The following is a 14,899-nucleotide window of genomic DNA, read 5'->3' as shown; positions in this document are numbered from 1 at the left end:
ACAAACTTGCAAATAGCGCGAACAAAGGCCGCGGATATTAATTTCGGAACGCGCGCGCGCGCTCGTACGTTAGCAGCGGCGCAACGATACGTATTTTTCTTGAGTTTTTCACAAGTTGTAAACGCGTTCTCGCGCGGCTAGCATATAATGCACGCGAGAGCATAAGCGATTTTTATTGCGGATAACGTTTTACCGTTTGCGCGCAGCTCGTTCTGCGCGCAGAAAGTGACGCGAGTCTCTCTGCGACTCGAGGCAGTTGTAGCGTAAAATGGGCTTTGCAAGAATTCGAGAATTCGTCGAAACTTCCGCTGTACGTGTGGCTGTCAGACGTCGTCTAATTATTATAGACCGTAATCGACGATTAACCCCGACGGATATTATTCGCGACGTTACAAGCTGGCCGCGCTTATATCGATCCTCTCGCGAGTTACAATTAGATAATTATAAATAATCAACATAATAAATATTAATATATAATAATAAGTGATAAATATAAGTACGAAATATAATAAATAAATTTTGTCTAGCACATTCCCGACGAGTAGACTCGGTCGCGACATCTCCGAAAACGGCGTTAATCAAATTGTCGCGGTAACCGGCAATTTTTAGCTCGCACACGCGCACGCACGCACTCGCGTACGCAAGAAGCGATGCGGCGTAATGAATTTCGGTTATATTCGTGCGCATAGAGAGAGAGAGAGAGAGAGCAGGTCGCGCGAGCTCTCCGCGGCGATTGCGAAATCGGCGACGCCGACTTTGTGGCATTCGAAATACGATTTATTTGTCCGTCATCCGTGCACGCGCGGGGCTCCCAAATCCAATAATGATTTGAATACCGCGTCGGCCCGGCCGATGTACGGTTTCGCGTTATTTCGGTCGCGCGGCGTATCGCGCCCGTAATTTTATAAACACTTTGAAAATCTTGCGTCACCGGCGGGCTTCGCGCGGCCGAGATTGCCTGATCGCTCGTACGGCTTCGTCTGCCTCGCGGCAAAATAATTACAAAATCGTAGAACGAAACGCGGTAAATCGACGGAGCGCCCCCCCCCCTCTCCCCCCTTCTCACCGCCGCCGCGGGCCTGTATTTTTTCAGCTTCAGGAAGCCATCCGCGTTCGAGGAGCCTGTCCCGCTATGGTCTTGCGAGGGCCTATACAAATTCGAACCGACCGCTGTCTCCCTCCCTCCCTCTTTCTGTTTCCCTATCTCGAGTGTTTGCCTCTCCTCCCCCCCTCCCTTGCCGCCGCTTCGAATTCGGATTACCACCGGTGAATGGCGAAACCGCTCCGCGATGGAATTCCGCCGTGGAGCACCGAGGAAAAACAATCATCCCCGTAGTAGCCGGCGGATCGCGCACGGCGGTTATCGCGAATTCATAATTACGGTGCGCCGTGAGCTTTTATTCGCGCCACTCCCGCGTCTCAAAACGCGAATCGAATCAATTTGAATTGTATGTAATCTGTACACTTGTAATCTCTCTCTCTCTCTCTCTGCTAGCTGCGGCGGCGAATAATCGAACGTACCCTCCGTGCAGACGACGTTCATTTGGACGTTCATTTGGTGCGTCGCAAAGCGAGCGTTTACGCATTTCGGGGGTTAGGTGAAAATTGTCAACGTGCAAGTGCGCCCGCCTCGTCGCGTCGCGTCGTTAATAATTATTCACGATTGTTCGAACGCGCCGATCTCTCCTGCGCCATCGACGCAACGTGCCCGATTTCTTATCACACTGATCGAAGAACGCTAAGACACGTTACAAATCTCTCTCTCTCTCTCTCTCCCTTCTTCGTTTTTCTCTCTCACACTCACGATTCTTCCAAGAACTCTTCGCCCGCACAATGTTACACGGCCGGCATATAAATCGCCTCGTGAGATCGTCCTGATCGAGGCGAAGCTGGGGATCCCCGGCCGGCATGGATCAGACCGAGGATGAGACGGTGACGAGCGAAATCGCGGGGGACGTCACGACGGACGCGACAACCGACGACGACGCTACCGCCAAGTACGAAAGCGCCGGAGACGCCGTGTCCGGCGATGACGCGGCGCGAGATGAGATCGAGGGAAGAGTGCGAAAGAGGAGGAAGAGGAGATTCCGGATGGAGAGATGCGTGAGCGAGAGGCGCGCCCGCGAGGGAGAGCTCTGGCGCGTCTACATGAAATCGTAAGGAGCGTCTCTTCTTCTCTCGCGATCCCCACTTAAGTTCGTATCAGACTAAGCAGTGAAGATTGAGATTGCATTGAGATCGCATATCGAAGGTTGAATGTCGACCAATCGGAATGAAACAAGCTCGCAATTAGAGGTTGAAATCGGAGGTCGGTCCGCGCAGAAAGGAAATAGTTTGAAATCAAGAACAGATGTTCTCGCGTATAAGAGAGAATACTATATTAATTAAATGTTTAATCTGAAATTGAGTGCAAGTTATATTTGCGTCAATACAAATCCAGTGAAATCGAGACTAGAAAGCTTCTAAGAAGACTATAATATTCAACTCGCGTAGATACGCGGAATTACGGAGCAAGCCGGAGAAGGCGCCGGCCGATGTCCCGAGACTGTCTCTTGCGAGAACCGCCGACAAGATGCCTCCTTCCCGGAGGTGCTTTCCGCTCGGCGGCTTTCGATCCGGTCGTCGGGGGACACCCGTCTGGCCGGATCGATACAGGAGAACGCCGATCTGGAGGAGCGTGAGGTCGAGGCAATCGGTTAGTCGGAGGACCCGACGATCACGACCTTCCGTTCGAATAGCTCGAATAGCTGCGATTCGATCGCGCTCGGACGACCGGTCTTCTTCGTTCGCGTCCTTGCGAAAGCACAGATTCGGCGACGTCCTTAATTACAGTCTCTGAATTCCCTCGTCTTGCTCGATGACGTCAGAAATGAGAGAACGTATGCCGGAAATTCTTGCGAAATTCGTCGAATTAAAATGGCATCTCCGTAAAACGACAGTTGCGATCGATTGAGCGTGTCAGTGAAATATTCCGAAAATTTCCCATTCGCTCTAAGAATCGGCAACCGTGCATTGTATCATTTTAGTATCATTTTACGGACACGTCTCTCTTCACTTCGACGTGCCTCGCGAGAATTTTCGGACACATTTACTCGCTTCCGACGTCACCGATCAGGACGGCCGCGCGGCGGAGCGATGGAGAGATCGCGACACGTGAGTGGATTCACGATCTCCCGGCTAGGCGAACCTACTTCGAAGACGGGGGAAGCTATTGCCGAGAATCGGAAGTGGAGAATGGCCCGGTGTTTGGCCGTGCACTACGCGAGATTTGCTCGGCGAGCTGCGGGCGAAGAGAGGGAAGAGGAGGGATACGTTCCCTTGCGAGCCGCAGGTCGACGAGGAGGAGGAAGAGCTTCTCCTGCGGCAGCACAGGAGCGATCTTGCCGGTCGCAAAGAGCTGGGCCACGTTCGAGCGCCGGTGCCGTGTCCGACGCCGAAGTCGGATTTGATGGTGGATCGCGCAGCCGGCGAGCGTCCCGGCCTCGTGGACGGTGATTACGTTGTCGTAGAGTTGGCGACCGACGGCCCTTACGGCAAGTGCGTGTACGCCAACGTGGTGCTGCGCGGGCTGAAGGGCATGCATCTGCCGGAACTGAGCCCGCTGCGGGAACGCAGGAACACGTGGAAGTTCTGCCTGTATCAAGCGCTCGTCGCTCTCTTGGCGAAAACTCAGCTCAGGTATCGAGACGCGCCTCGAGACCGCAGGGGAAAAAGGAATTCGCTCTCCGTACAACGCAGCTGAAATTTCACCACCGGACTCAATCTTCGGCTTTGCCGACTAAATTTCGGCCGTATTACACAAGCACGGACAGCGAATTTTTTTGCCTACGGAAGCTAATTTCCTTTTTCTTTCTCCGTGGAAGTATCGAAGCGACCGTGTTTCAAGCTCGATGTATTTCGACAAGTTTAACGTTGATTCGAGTTAATTCAGTTCTACTTTAATCTTTCTTCGTTTACGTCTTTTTCTCCTTTTCATTTCGCTTATTTTTACCCGAGACTTATTCGAAGGGGAAGCAAGCGAAAGGATAAGAGATTCCGGTTGTGCAGGAGTCGAAGCTTCCTCTGTTTACGCTTAACCCGAGTTCTTAGTTCCTCCTTCCCTTTCTTCCTCTTGTTTCCGCTCGGGGAATAAATTACCCGTAGGAACTGAAATCGCAAATGTCACTTACTATAATACGTATGCCGCGGCGACAAGAGAGTTCGCCAGTGCAGCGATTAAAATTGCTCGCGCTGCTGAAGTTTCAGGTGTCCATATGTCGCGACTAATTCAGCTACCGAAGTTAATCTTCTTTCCCGTACGAAGCAAGTGCGTTGAAAAAAGAACAACACGCGCACGGAAAAGAAAGAATTAGCTCCCATTAGCTAAAAACCCAGCCGCTACTACTTTCAGTTGTATGTAATACAACTGCGATTTAATTACCAGACTGAATTTTTCGCTGTGGCGGTTAATTCCTATGACTATAATCGTGCACGGGAAAAACAGAATCACCTGTCACAGCCGAAAACTAGGTCCGGTCTGATGAAATTTCAGTTGTACCATACGGACAGCTGATTCTCAGCCGTGGAGACCGACTCTCTCTTCCGTGTACTACGTTCCCCCGAGGAACCGAGTCACGGGAGCGGCCGTCAACAAAACGAAAGAGTCTCGTCGTCCTCGGCTCCTCTCTCGCGAGGAAGACCGGGTCGATTCCGCGACTTGACGTTATTTCGCACATTCTCGCGCCCAAGATACAAGTACGCGTGGGGCGCCAATATCGATTACATCTACGACCACGCCTGGACGCTTTACACCCACGTCGGCGCGATCAACGTGAGGAGGAGGCAACGCTTCGACGACGTGGTCGTGTACAACTACAAGTACAGCGTCGAGCTCGAGCTGATTCAGGAGATGAGGGACGTGCCGGTGGCGCGAGAGGTCGACGGGAAGTACGAGGAGAGCGAGTTGAAGAAGCAGATCGCGTTGCCGAGGAAGGACCCGCTTAAGGTCCGGGTGGAGCTCGGCTGCCGGAAGATCACGGAGCCGGCGAGCGCGCCGGTGCACGAGGACACGCGGCGGATCGAGGAGTGGTTCGACCTGCTGGCCGCGCGCTACCGCAACTGCGTCCTCCGCACGAGCAGGTTCTCCCTGGCCTTCTGGCAGGACGGCCTCTTCTGGTACCTCTACAACCCGTATCGCTGCGACAAGTACGGCTTCTGGGACGACGAGGGCCGCGCCTGCATCGTCAAGTTCTGCTCCAGGGACTCTTTGCGGAGGCACTTGATGATCCTCTTACTGAGGGCCTACGCGCCAACGGACCCGGCTCGACAATCTCAGAGGGACGTCTTCGACATTCAGATCTTCCACGTGACCTTCCACTGCTGTCAGCTGCACAACCTGAAGCTGCTGCAGCGCGGCCCGAGGCCGTCAGGAAGAGTCGACGAGTGCCCGTCGGATCCTCTCGACGTCAGCGACGGCGAGCTGACGGATCGAACGGACGACGACGGCACCCGGGACACGAGGGAAAAGGTCACGTGGCTGAAGCGCTTCCCGGTGACGTGGAGCAGGTGTCCGGCCAGCGGCCGGAAGCGGCGTCCGAGCGGCAAAGAGAGGTGGCATCACTACTACGTCGAGGAATTCAACCGGCTCTTCTCGCTTTGGGGCCAGATACACGTGACCGACGGCATGTTCGAGCGAGCGAATCGCGGTATGCAGACGTACGCCTGCTACGTGGTGTGCGCCGGCATGACGAGGATCACGGCGCCCGAGTACTGGGGCCCGAAGATCCTCGACGTGATCGTAATGTGCGGGGACCGGTATTACGCGCGCAGCAAGCTCGAGGCCGAAGGGAAGACCGGCGAGTACGCGCACGTGAGCTGCCGGTACCTGAGCGACCGCTTCGAGATAGGCGGGACCGTGTTCGAGGCCCGGATGTTGCCGGCCGTCCCCGGCAGACTGTACGCCAAGTCGGACGAGTGTCTGTGGCGCTCGCTCGAACGCACGTTCGCCGACCACCTGTTCGCCGTCCTCACCTGCGAGACCGCCTGCCTCGGCCTCTTCAAGTTCTGCGGCGCTTACTACATGTGCGACGTCAACTCCTTCGGCCCGCCGCTCTTCAAGTACGGCCACGGCGCGCCGTACCTGATGAGAGCCACGTCGTTCCGTAAATTCCTCACGATGCTGGTGGCGACCGTCGGCTCATCCGACCGCAGCCGATTCACCCTCAACCCCGTGGAGATCCTCAAGGTCGTCGAAGCGCCGGCTTCTGCGTTTGATTGTCGCGCGAAAGCGAGGCCGAGGAGGCTCGGGAGAAGAACGCGCGCCGCTGACGAGCGGAAGAACAGAACCGCGGGGAGGCGGAAGTAGAAGAGCGGGGACGAAATTAATTTTTTGCGCCAACCCAGAAAGCGAGAATTAGCTCTCACAGCTAAAACTTGACTGTCCGTGTGATACAGATGACATTTAGCCGCCAGACGGAGTTTTTAGCCGTGAGAGCCGATTCATTTTCCCGCGCAATGTAATCTTGAAAACTGATGAAAATTAATCTAGCTCGCGCGAAGAAATTCCCTACATGGTTGCACCGGAAACATCATATTCTTATTATTGTTCTTATTACTCAAGGACGATTTTGTTGCGAATTGTGAGGAAAAATATCGGATACAGGAAGAACGATATCTTCAATCGAATTTCCGGTTTGAAGATAACGTTCTTCCACTATTCAATATATTTCCCTACCAATTGATGAACATTATTCCCGAATAGCAAGAATATGAAATTCTTAACGGAACTTTATAGAATTTTTTCATAGAAGCGATATCCTTATATTAGGTTTTATATTGGTTTACATATCGGGGATAACAAGAATGCGATATTTTTAACAGAACTGTCGCATATATAGAATCGCTCGAATTAATAGTAATTTTTGTTCCGTGTGCGCATGAGCAACTGTTTCTTGTTCAACAACTGACTCTGAATCCCCCTACATCGTGCGTACGGTAGGTCGGTCCCGAGCGTGAGTTTGCCTCCCAACAGCGAGCATTTTGAAATTCCTAAACGATCGACGGGGCTTTAATATTTATGCGCGGAGGAATCGGAGCCGCGTGTAAACGTTTATATAAACGAGAATGTATTTTCCACAACAGCGAAGCGATTTCAATAAGAAAATATTGTCGCAAAACCGGGTTGCGCGCCAGGAATAACAATAAGCGCGCGACAGTAGTGTCGCGGGATTTAAATTTTCTCGCGGTTTAAACACAGACACTTCGCCGCGCCGTGGGAAGCGTTGAGCGAAGTGTTCGCGTAACGAGGAGGTTTCGCCGTATTCGGCTGAGATTCGAAGATCAACGCGAGTGAGCGGATCGTCGGATTGAAAATCCCGGAAAATTCGGAAAGGGCTCGATAAATTCGACTTTTGTCCCGTCGTGACTTCACTTTTGCAACCGAAGTATTGTAAAAACGCATCGACCCTTCCCTCATCTCAGATGCGACATCGCGCGAAGGGAGATGTCAAACGTCGTGTCGCCACTCTCGGTCGAGTACTCCGATGCAATAATTTATTTTCGGTATTGTACACATCCATCGTTACTCATATTTACAATAATATTTACAGCTGAATTACGTATATATATATACATGCCCCGTCGTCGATAAGAGCGCGAAAGCACCTCGGCTCGCCTCCCCCTGTGTCTCCTCCTCCTGCCCGTCGGCTGCCGATGGAAGGATTCGCGACTCATCTCGCCGTGGCCCCGACTACGCCACCTCGAGATCGGAGCTGTCCGTATCCTGCTCGAGTTTCTGTTGCTGCTGCCTGCTCAGGCTCAAACGATCGCTCACCATCACCGTCGCCGCGGCGCCGCCGCCGTCGTCGTTGCGCTGACGTTGCTCCAGTTGCAGCTTCCGCAGACGATCTTGCTCCTCCCGCTTCTGCTTCCGCCACTTGGCGCGACGATTCTTGAACCACACCTGCAACAAAGGAGCGATTCGGCACTGTGAAAGAGAGAGAGAGAGAGAGAGAGACATCTTGTAGACTCAGACTTTCCGGGATTCTGATCTTTGACTCTTCTCGCTACGATCGCCGGCACCGATAAATAATCGCTCGACGATCGCGAAACGCATTCACTCGTAATTGCGAGACGCACACCGACGCGTATTACACACACGCGCGGGAACGAATTACCTAACGAAGTACGAAAAAACGTGAGAGAGATCAAACACGGGTTCCTACCGCGCCCGTTGGGCCACGCATCGGTCCTTCACGCCTGTCCGAATCAATCCGAATGAAAACCGACAATCAATATCTACACCCCTGGCCGACGTTCGTTTTGCCGCATTAGCTATTGTAATAGCTTAACCCTCGTTCACTTTGAAGAGCTCTCCTGCGGAACGACAGATCCGAGATCGCTGCATCGTCGAAACTCTTGGCGTCGCGAAACGTGAAATTCAATCGGCCAGTCGTAACGATTATGTCTTCCGTCTATGGAAGAGAGGGAGAGAGAGAGAAAGGTGTCACGTATCGATCGGATGCAATTTAAATAATTTTTCGCTCTCTTTTACGCGCTTTAATTGGATTTACTCATTAATTCGCATGATTGCCCCTACTCTGTGCCGCGTGCATTCCACGCCGAAAAAAGGATCCGGTAACAATTATCTAGATTTGGTTAAGTAGTTTCAGCTAAATTGTTTAATTAGCTGCAATCAAATTATTCAGTACGATATACTATATACAATATGTGGTACTAAATGATTTGGTCGCTGTAACCAAACAATTTAGTTAAAACCATTTAACCAAATCTTGATAATTGTTACCAAATCCTCTTTTTGGTGTGTATCGTTAATACGTTAGCGTAAAAAATTGCGGACTTTTCGTTCCCGCTGATTTTCCGTTATTGCTCTTTAAGCAATTTACCGAGGACTCGAGCTTTCGCTGCCAAAACGCGAAGGCAGCGGTAGTTCCCCGAGTCGTTCGTCTGTTTGCGGGATTTGTCGAGTCGTCGAGTCGACGCGATCGTGAGAGTCCACGAAACAGCGTGCCTTCTCGGTTTTCCCGAGCTGCTTTTTCTTTGTCCTTTCCCGTGCGACTCCTACTCCCACGTTTCCACCGCTCGGTGTTTCCACCGAGAGAGAGAGAAAGAGAGAGAGAGAGAGTCGCTATTCCACTAATTCTGTGCAAACACCGTGACTCTCGCACCGGTCGAGGCGGCCGGGTCTCCAGGTATGTGTTGTTCCAGTCTTTAAACACTCTCGAGACTGAAGGGGGACTCTCTTTGGCGGAGCCGACGCGACGCGGGTGGTCCCACGCGAGTGTCAATGATTTTTAGAGTCCCGCGATTGCTCGACGGAGTCGTCGACCGGGATTTCGTCGGACAAGGGGTTACTTTTAACTCCGGGGGTTCCAAGTCTAACTTTTACGACGCTCTCTCTCACGTAATTTCGTCTCGCACGTCTGATTCCCCGGCGCAGCGCGTGTCTCGAATCGACCGTTTTTCGCATTTGCGTACTAATAATAATAATAATAATTTTATGAGGGGAGGAGGGTGTAATTATGTAAAGCTGAACATACTAATGTGCTATATTATTTGCACTGATGACGTCCAAGAGACGATCGCGTCAGCGCACGGAGAGAAATGATTTGCTGACGCGGCAAATTTTATGCTGTCGCAGGGAAATCTATCGGTCACTGTGTGGACAGCGAAACGATTTATTAAGAGAGACTAATTGCCACTCGCTGGATATATTTTGCCGAATCTACAAGTTACTTTACTGTAAGAGGAAATTAGTAAATGTGGAAAAACACCATATATTGTTATTTACTAACGGCAAATTAATGTATCCTAAAGAGAAGTTCGTTAAAAAAAAAGGTACTTAAAAATTTATTCGTGGGATAACACATTTATTTTGCAGAAAAATAAGATTTATTTATGTGAAGTAAATTTTATACGTTACAAATAAATTGTTTAATATTTTTTCTCAGTGTATGCAGTATGCAACGATGTGGTTTCGCTGCGACAACAAATTTATTTTTCTCCGTTCAATCGAGCTGTGTTCTTATCGCTTAAACTGCCAATGACTAAAGTAAACCGAATCCACGGAAATCGGCGTAATCTTGATGTGCTCGCGAATTTCGAACCTGCATTTCGGGGGCGTCGCGCATAACCCAATTAGGCGTTGAGAGCCGAAACACTCGGCCGAACTCGCGAAATCGCCAATATTGATTCAAGTCATCGACCCGAAAGCAGAGCTCTTTGTAGGAACGCGAAGCGTTTTATCGAAATATCCCGCGAACAATACCTTCTGAATTTCTCGAGGTGAAATTCCGCTCGCAACGTAAAGTGACAGCCGGGCAGTCACTCGAGGATTCGAGTGATTTTTCATTCGTACGGAGGTATTTTCGAAATTTCTTGAAAAATGAAATCTCACTCGAAAAGCAAACTGATCGCTGAGCCACTCAAATTTGAATTGGTTTTTCGCTCACATAAAGTGAATTTTCCACTCTGGAAATTGTCGAGTGAAATTTTCACTTTGTAATTGAAGAGTGAATCTGATGTATTTCACCGTCACGGGAATATATTTGCTCTAATCGATTGAAACGCGCGCTCATACGGAGTCGGGATCCACTTTAAGCCCGAGTGAAACATTCACTCTCTCGATTTTGAATGATAGCATTTTCACTGTCGCTTCGGGCGAAAATACCGCTACTTTTCGCTCGTTTCGCACGAGATTTCACTCGACGATTCGGAGCGGAGAATTCATTTTTTCTCAAATTTCACTCGAAACCGAAGAATATATCTGATTTATTCCACCGTTTCGCAACGCACTTTGCGGGAATCACTCTGAGCTCGAGTGAAACATTCACTCTCGCGAATTTTCACTATCGCTTCGAGTGAAAACTCGGATTTCGAGCGACACGCTGCAAGGAATTTAAAGAACACCGATGCGTCAGATAATTCATGCGGTTTGTCCGGGAAACGCCTATTCTTTCCACAGCGTGATGTGGAAATCGCGGAGCGATTACACGCTGCGCGATGTACCAAGCGCGGTCACAAGCCCGCAATGAAGTCGCGAGTCACGGGTCGGCGGAAAAACGACAGATTGCCGATTACCGAGGTGGGAGGAACAAAAAATTAACGCTCGATCGGCGACACAATGAGGCCGCGGCATTAATCGGAAGGTAAATTCATACGAAATTAGCGTGACGCGCAAAATTTGCTCCCGCCGGCCGCTGGAGTACACTTCAGATTATAAATTGCACGACGCGCGTAACTCGACGCACGTATGCGCCCATAGAGAAAGAGAGAGAGGGAATGAGAGAATATGTGTGTGTGTGTGCGTGAAAGAGAGAGAGAGAGAGGAGGCGCTCCCTCGCGCGATCGTATGTATAATTGAAGTAAACACATTATCGCTAAAGCTTTTAATCTAGCGTGCAACTTGTTAGCTCAAGTCGGGCCTCGGCCCGATAAATACCCGCCGCGGTAAATTTTAATGAACGCGTTAAAATATTATGGGCTTTTATGCATTAGGACGGCAAACACGCGCGCGGAGCCCGCGCGCGTTCCATCCCGACCCGTAGGATCGCGCGAGCGCGCAGTTTGCCGACATTACAAATTGTGCGTTGCGGAGCCATCCGGCTGGTCAATGTTTGTCAATCCGAAACCCGATATTCCGTTCACGGCTCGAGAAAGTAATTTGTCATCGGACGGGGAGAGGGGGGGCAACCTGAGTCCGCCGTTACGTCGGCGACGCGCCCGCGAACGGTAGCGCCGTCTCTCCGCCTCGAGAAGTCGCGCGGGACGAGTCACATCCGGCTCGTCGATACGTTCTTTCCCGCTTCTCTTCCTTCTCGTGATATCAACACATTACCCGGTTACACGTTACGATTTAAATCGCACGCACCGAGAGGAATTACAGTTATTATCGGCCTCAATTACATCCCTTTCATGGTTCTAACTACAAAAGTGGTGGGTGGGCGGTAAAAAATTTTCTGCTATAAACGGCCCGCCGAAATTTTCATGTTACTTCAACATAGGCTTCACGTTAGGAAAAGTACACAAATACGTTGAATTTGCATGATCACCTCGTTCGAGCAACGCGGAAAATTCGGGTGGACCGTATGTGACGCGGAAAAAACTTTTCACCGTGCGTGTAAGGTTGTCGTCGCCGACCACGCTTTGCTCACGCTTACTTGATAAATGGTTCTCCCGATTATAATTCTCTCCCTGCACGATGATTATAGTTGCACAATACATCAAATAATTTTCTCTCGGTGCGCGAGAAGGGTGATTAATATCGCTTTGATCAGTAGCTGCGTTCGGGAAATACAAGCGATCAGTGAGCGTTCTTATTGGCGACTTATTAGCGATTATTAGGCCTTGTCAGGTCAAATCCTCAAACTTAGACCAAATTACGTTGACGAGTTAATGAATCATTATACAACCGTTTCTTCCGAACGCAGCCAATGACGACGGCGCAGCGCCGAGTATCCCCGGCTTCGATTTTAACGACCGAACCGCGCGACTTTACTCTCCCCCCTCGTTCTGACAGGACTTTAATCCTCTCTCTCTCTATTGCGCTAGGCTTGATTACTGAGACGTTTAATTGGGCGAGCGAGAAACACACACACACACACACACACCGTCGGAACGTCGACGCTCGAATTCGGGATTATCGGGCAACGTCGAGAATTGAATTTCTAATCCGGCCGGGGCAGAGATAAACCCGGCAGGATAAAACGCAAAAAGGCAGACAAGGTAAGAAATTCGGCTAACCTCGATCCTCTCTTCCTTAAGATCAACTTGGAGCGCCAATTGTTCTCGCAGCAGCACGTCGGGGTAGTGCGTCTTGTCGAAGGTCGCCTCTAATTGCTCCAGTTGCTCCTCGGTAAATATCGTCCGGTGGCGACGTTTCCTCTTCGCCATCGGGCCCATTCCCGGGTTGTTGGGATTGATTTGATAATGGTGGCCGGCGTGGTAGAAGGCCGGCTGTCCGTGAAGAGAGACACCGGCGGCAGCCATCGCGGCCACGTATCCTCCCGGATAGAGTCCTGGATATGCGGCGGCTGAAAATGTCCGAATGACGGGGGCGAGATTAATTTCATTTCATTCGACTGTGTGTTTCTCCTTCCTTCTTCTTTCTTTTTTTAACATCCTCTTACGTAGTACAGCGACGCTTGTTAAACAACAACACCACCACCACTACCACCACCACGCGAATTCATCGCGTCGGCGACGCGATTAAACGTTTCACGTCGCATTAAAGATTCAAACGTCGACGTTCGCGATTACAACATTAGAGGGAGGGAGAGAGGGGGATCCGCGGATCGATCGTAACACCGGGATAATTGCTACGATCGCGCCGTAACTCGATTCGTTGCAATCCCCGAGCGACGACGTGCGCGGCGGGCTCGCGTCGAATTTTCGCAACGCGCTGAAAGATGAATCTGATCGAGTCCGCCTGACGAAACTGTTCTTTATACACTGAAAAATGACTTTTCCGTTGGATCTGGCCTGGACAATGGCGGACAACCAAAGGTGTCTTAGTGAAGCAAAATCGTCACTTCTCGCGAATCAAACTCGATCCTCGTAATCGGAGATTCCGTTCCCTTCAGTCAAGTAGATTCGACCAAACACATTTTTCACCGTAGCTGAATGAAGCTGCACTTTTAGCACTTTGTTACGAGACGAGTGGGTGATCGAACGTTGTAAGGAAGAGGACCGAAGTTTCGACATTGAGAAAAGGGTACTTGAAAAGAGTACCTCGCGGAAGACGCAAGATTTCACTTCGCGGGAATATAAACCTTATTTTACGGGAGCGAACTTTGCGCCCCGCGGATAAATTTCACGTGCATTTTTCTCAGCGTTTCCTCAGCTATGACGAGCCGATCTAACGAACGACCGAACGCGTTCTGGCCGAAGGAAACCGGAGATTTTCGGCTCTCACGAAGCAGATTTGGCTCGCGCAACCGGAAATTTCGTTTCCTCCAGAATCGTAATGCGTTTGGCTGTTCAACGGCCTGCGCAATTATTGTGCCTGAGCAGTTACAGCGTAACGACTCACTGTCGTTATAAATTACAGAATAGGTCTACACGGCTGCGACGATCGTTTCGTTTGAGACGCGCGAAAGTCTCGCGACGAAACCGAAGGCAAATGCAGTGCTATAATTCGAGCCAGCCGACCGACGGCGCGACCCCATTCGCGCGATATTTAGGATAAAAAGGTCGCCCACCCCCGTCCCTTGGGACGTTTTACTTTAAAATCTCGAAGAAAGCTGCTTAAACGCGACGTTGCGTACGAAAATGTGGGGACGGTAAAAATTTCTGCTTTTCATTCTCGGCGCTTTCTCTCTCTCTCTCTCTCTCTCTCTCTTTCTCGCGTATTTTGAATGTTTCCTCTTCCACCTCCGTCTTCCGGCGGGATTGCCGAAGGAGCTAGATCGTTCATGCATGATCGAAACGGATTGCGGATTTCATCTCGCGTATCCCCAATGCGAAAGTGCGCGGCCCTTGAGGGAGAAGTACCTAAAGCCTCCGGCGGGCATAAAAGAAATTTTGGCGCGTCTCGCGCGCCGAGTCTCTCGAGGGTTTCACTCGGGGTCTTACATTTTTGCTACGTAAACTGTTAAAACTGTCTCCCGGGTCCGCGACGAGGCAATTTCGAAAAAGAAAAAAGGAAAGAAAAGCGTAGACGAGGATTCGCTCGGACGGGGGAAGCTCCTGTTGCGACGAGTGATTTCGGTCGATTGACAAAGAGGAAAGCATCGATTTGCGGGAAGGGAAGGAAATCGGCGAGATTCATCAGGCGAGAGGCAGCAAGGAGGACGTCGCTCGCTCAACTTTTACAGGTTTCCCCGAACATCACGAGTCGACGACGAACAACACCCGAAATATCAGCCGCGTCCATCGTGCGAGAAAAATTCTGGGGAGGGGGGGG

General features: G+C 50.8%; 2 protein-coding genes across 2 annotated transcripts in view; one reads left to right on the top strand and one right to left on the bottom strand.

The window, feature by feature from the left end:
• Window positions 1-1,908: 1,908 nt before the first annotated feature.
• Window positions 1,909-6,436, top strand: LOC106748781. Its single transcript, XM_014627647.1, has 4 exons — window positions 1,909-2,061; window positions 3,332-3,678; window positions 4,729-6,246; window positions 6,433-6,436. The coding sequence occupies exons 1-4, from the start codon at window positions 1,909-1,911 to the stop codon at window positions 6,434-6,436; spliced, it is 2,022 nt and encodes a 673-aa protein (XP_014483133.1).
• A 1,241-nt stretch (window positions 6,437-7,677) lies between these two features.
• LOC106749033 (homeobox protein goosecoid) overlaps window positions 7,678-14,899 on the bottom strand; it is an 8,493-nt gene continuing 1,271 nt past the window's right edge. The window contains exons 2-3 of the mRNA XM_014628075.1: window positions 12,739-13,028; window positions 7,678-7,939 (exon numbers count right to left, since the gene is read on the bottom strand). Of these exons, the coding sequence (XP_014483561.1) occupies window positions 7,727-7,939; window positions 12,739-13,028 (503 nt within the window). The 3' untranslated portion in view covers window positions 7,678-7,726. The remainder of the gene's footprint in view (window positions 7,940-12,738; window positions 13,029-14,899) is intronic.

The sequence above is a fragment of the Dinoponera quadriceps genome, unplaced genomic scaffold (genome assembly GCF_001313825.1).
Source record: "Dinoponera quadriceps isolate SergipeBrazil2010 unplaced genomic scaffold, ASM131382v1 scaffold37, whole genome shotgun sequence".
NCBI classification, from domain to species: Eukaryota; Metazoa; Arthropoda; class Insecta; order Hymenoptera; family Formicidae; genus Dinoponera; species Dinoponera quadriceps.
The sequence above is the reverse complement of the archived record's forward strand: the minus strand, read 5'-3'. Positions and strand labels throughout refer to the sequence as shown.

Coding starts and splice junctions, on each gene's coding strand:
- LOC106748781 (XM_014627647.1), top strand. CDS start 1,909: ATGGATCAGACCGAGGATGAGACGGTGACGAGCGAAATCGCGGGGGAC. Junction 2,062..3,331: donor GAGATGAGATCGAGGGAAGA/GTGCGAAAGAGG, acceptor TGCGAGCCGCAG/GTCGACGAGGAGGAGGAAGA. Junction 3,679..4,728: donor TTGGCGAAAACTCAGCTCAG/GTATCGAGACGC, acceptor CTCGCGCCCAAG/ATACAAGTACGCGTGGGGCG.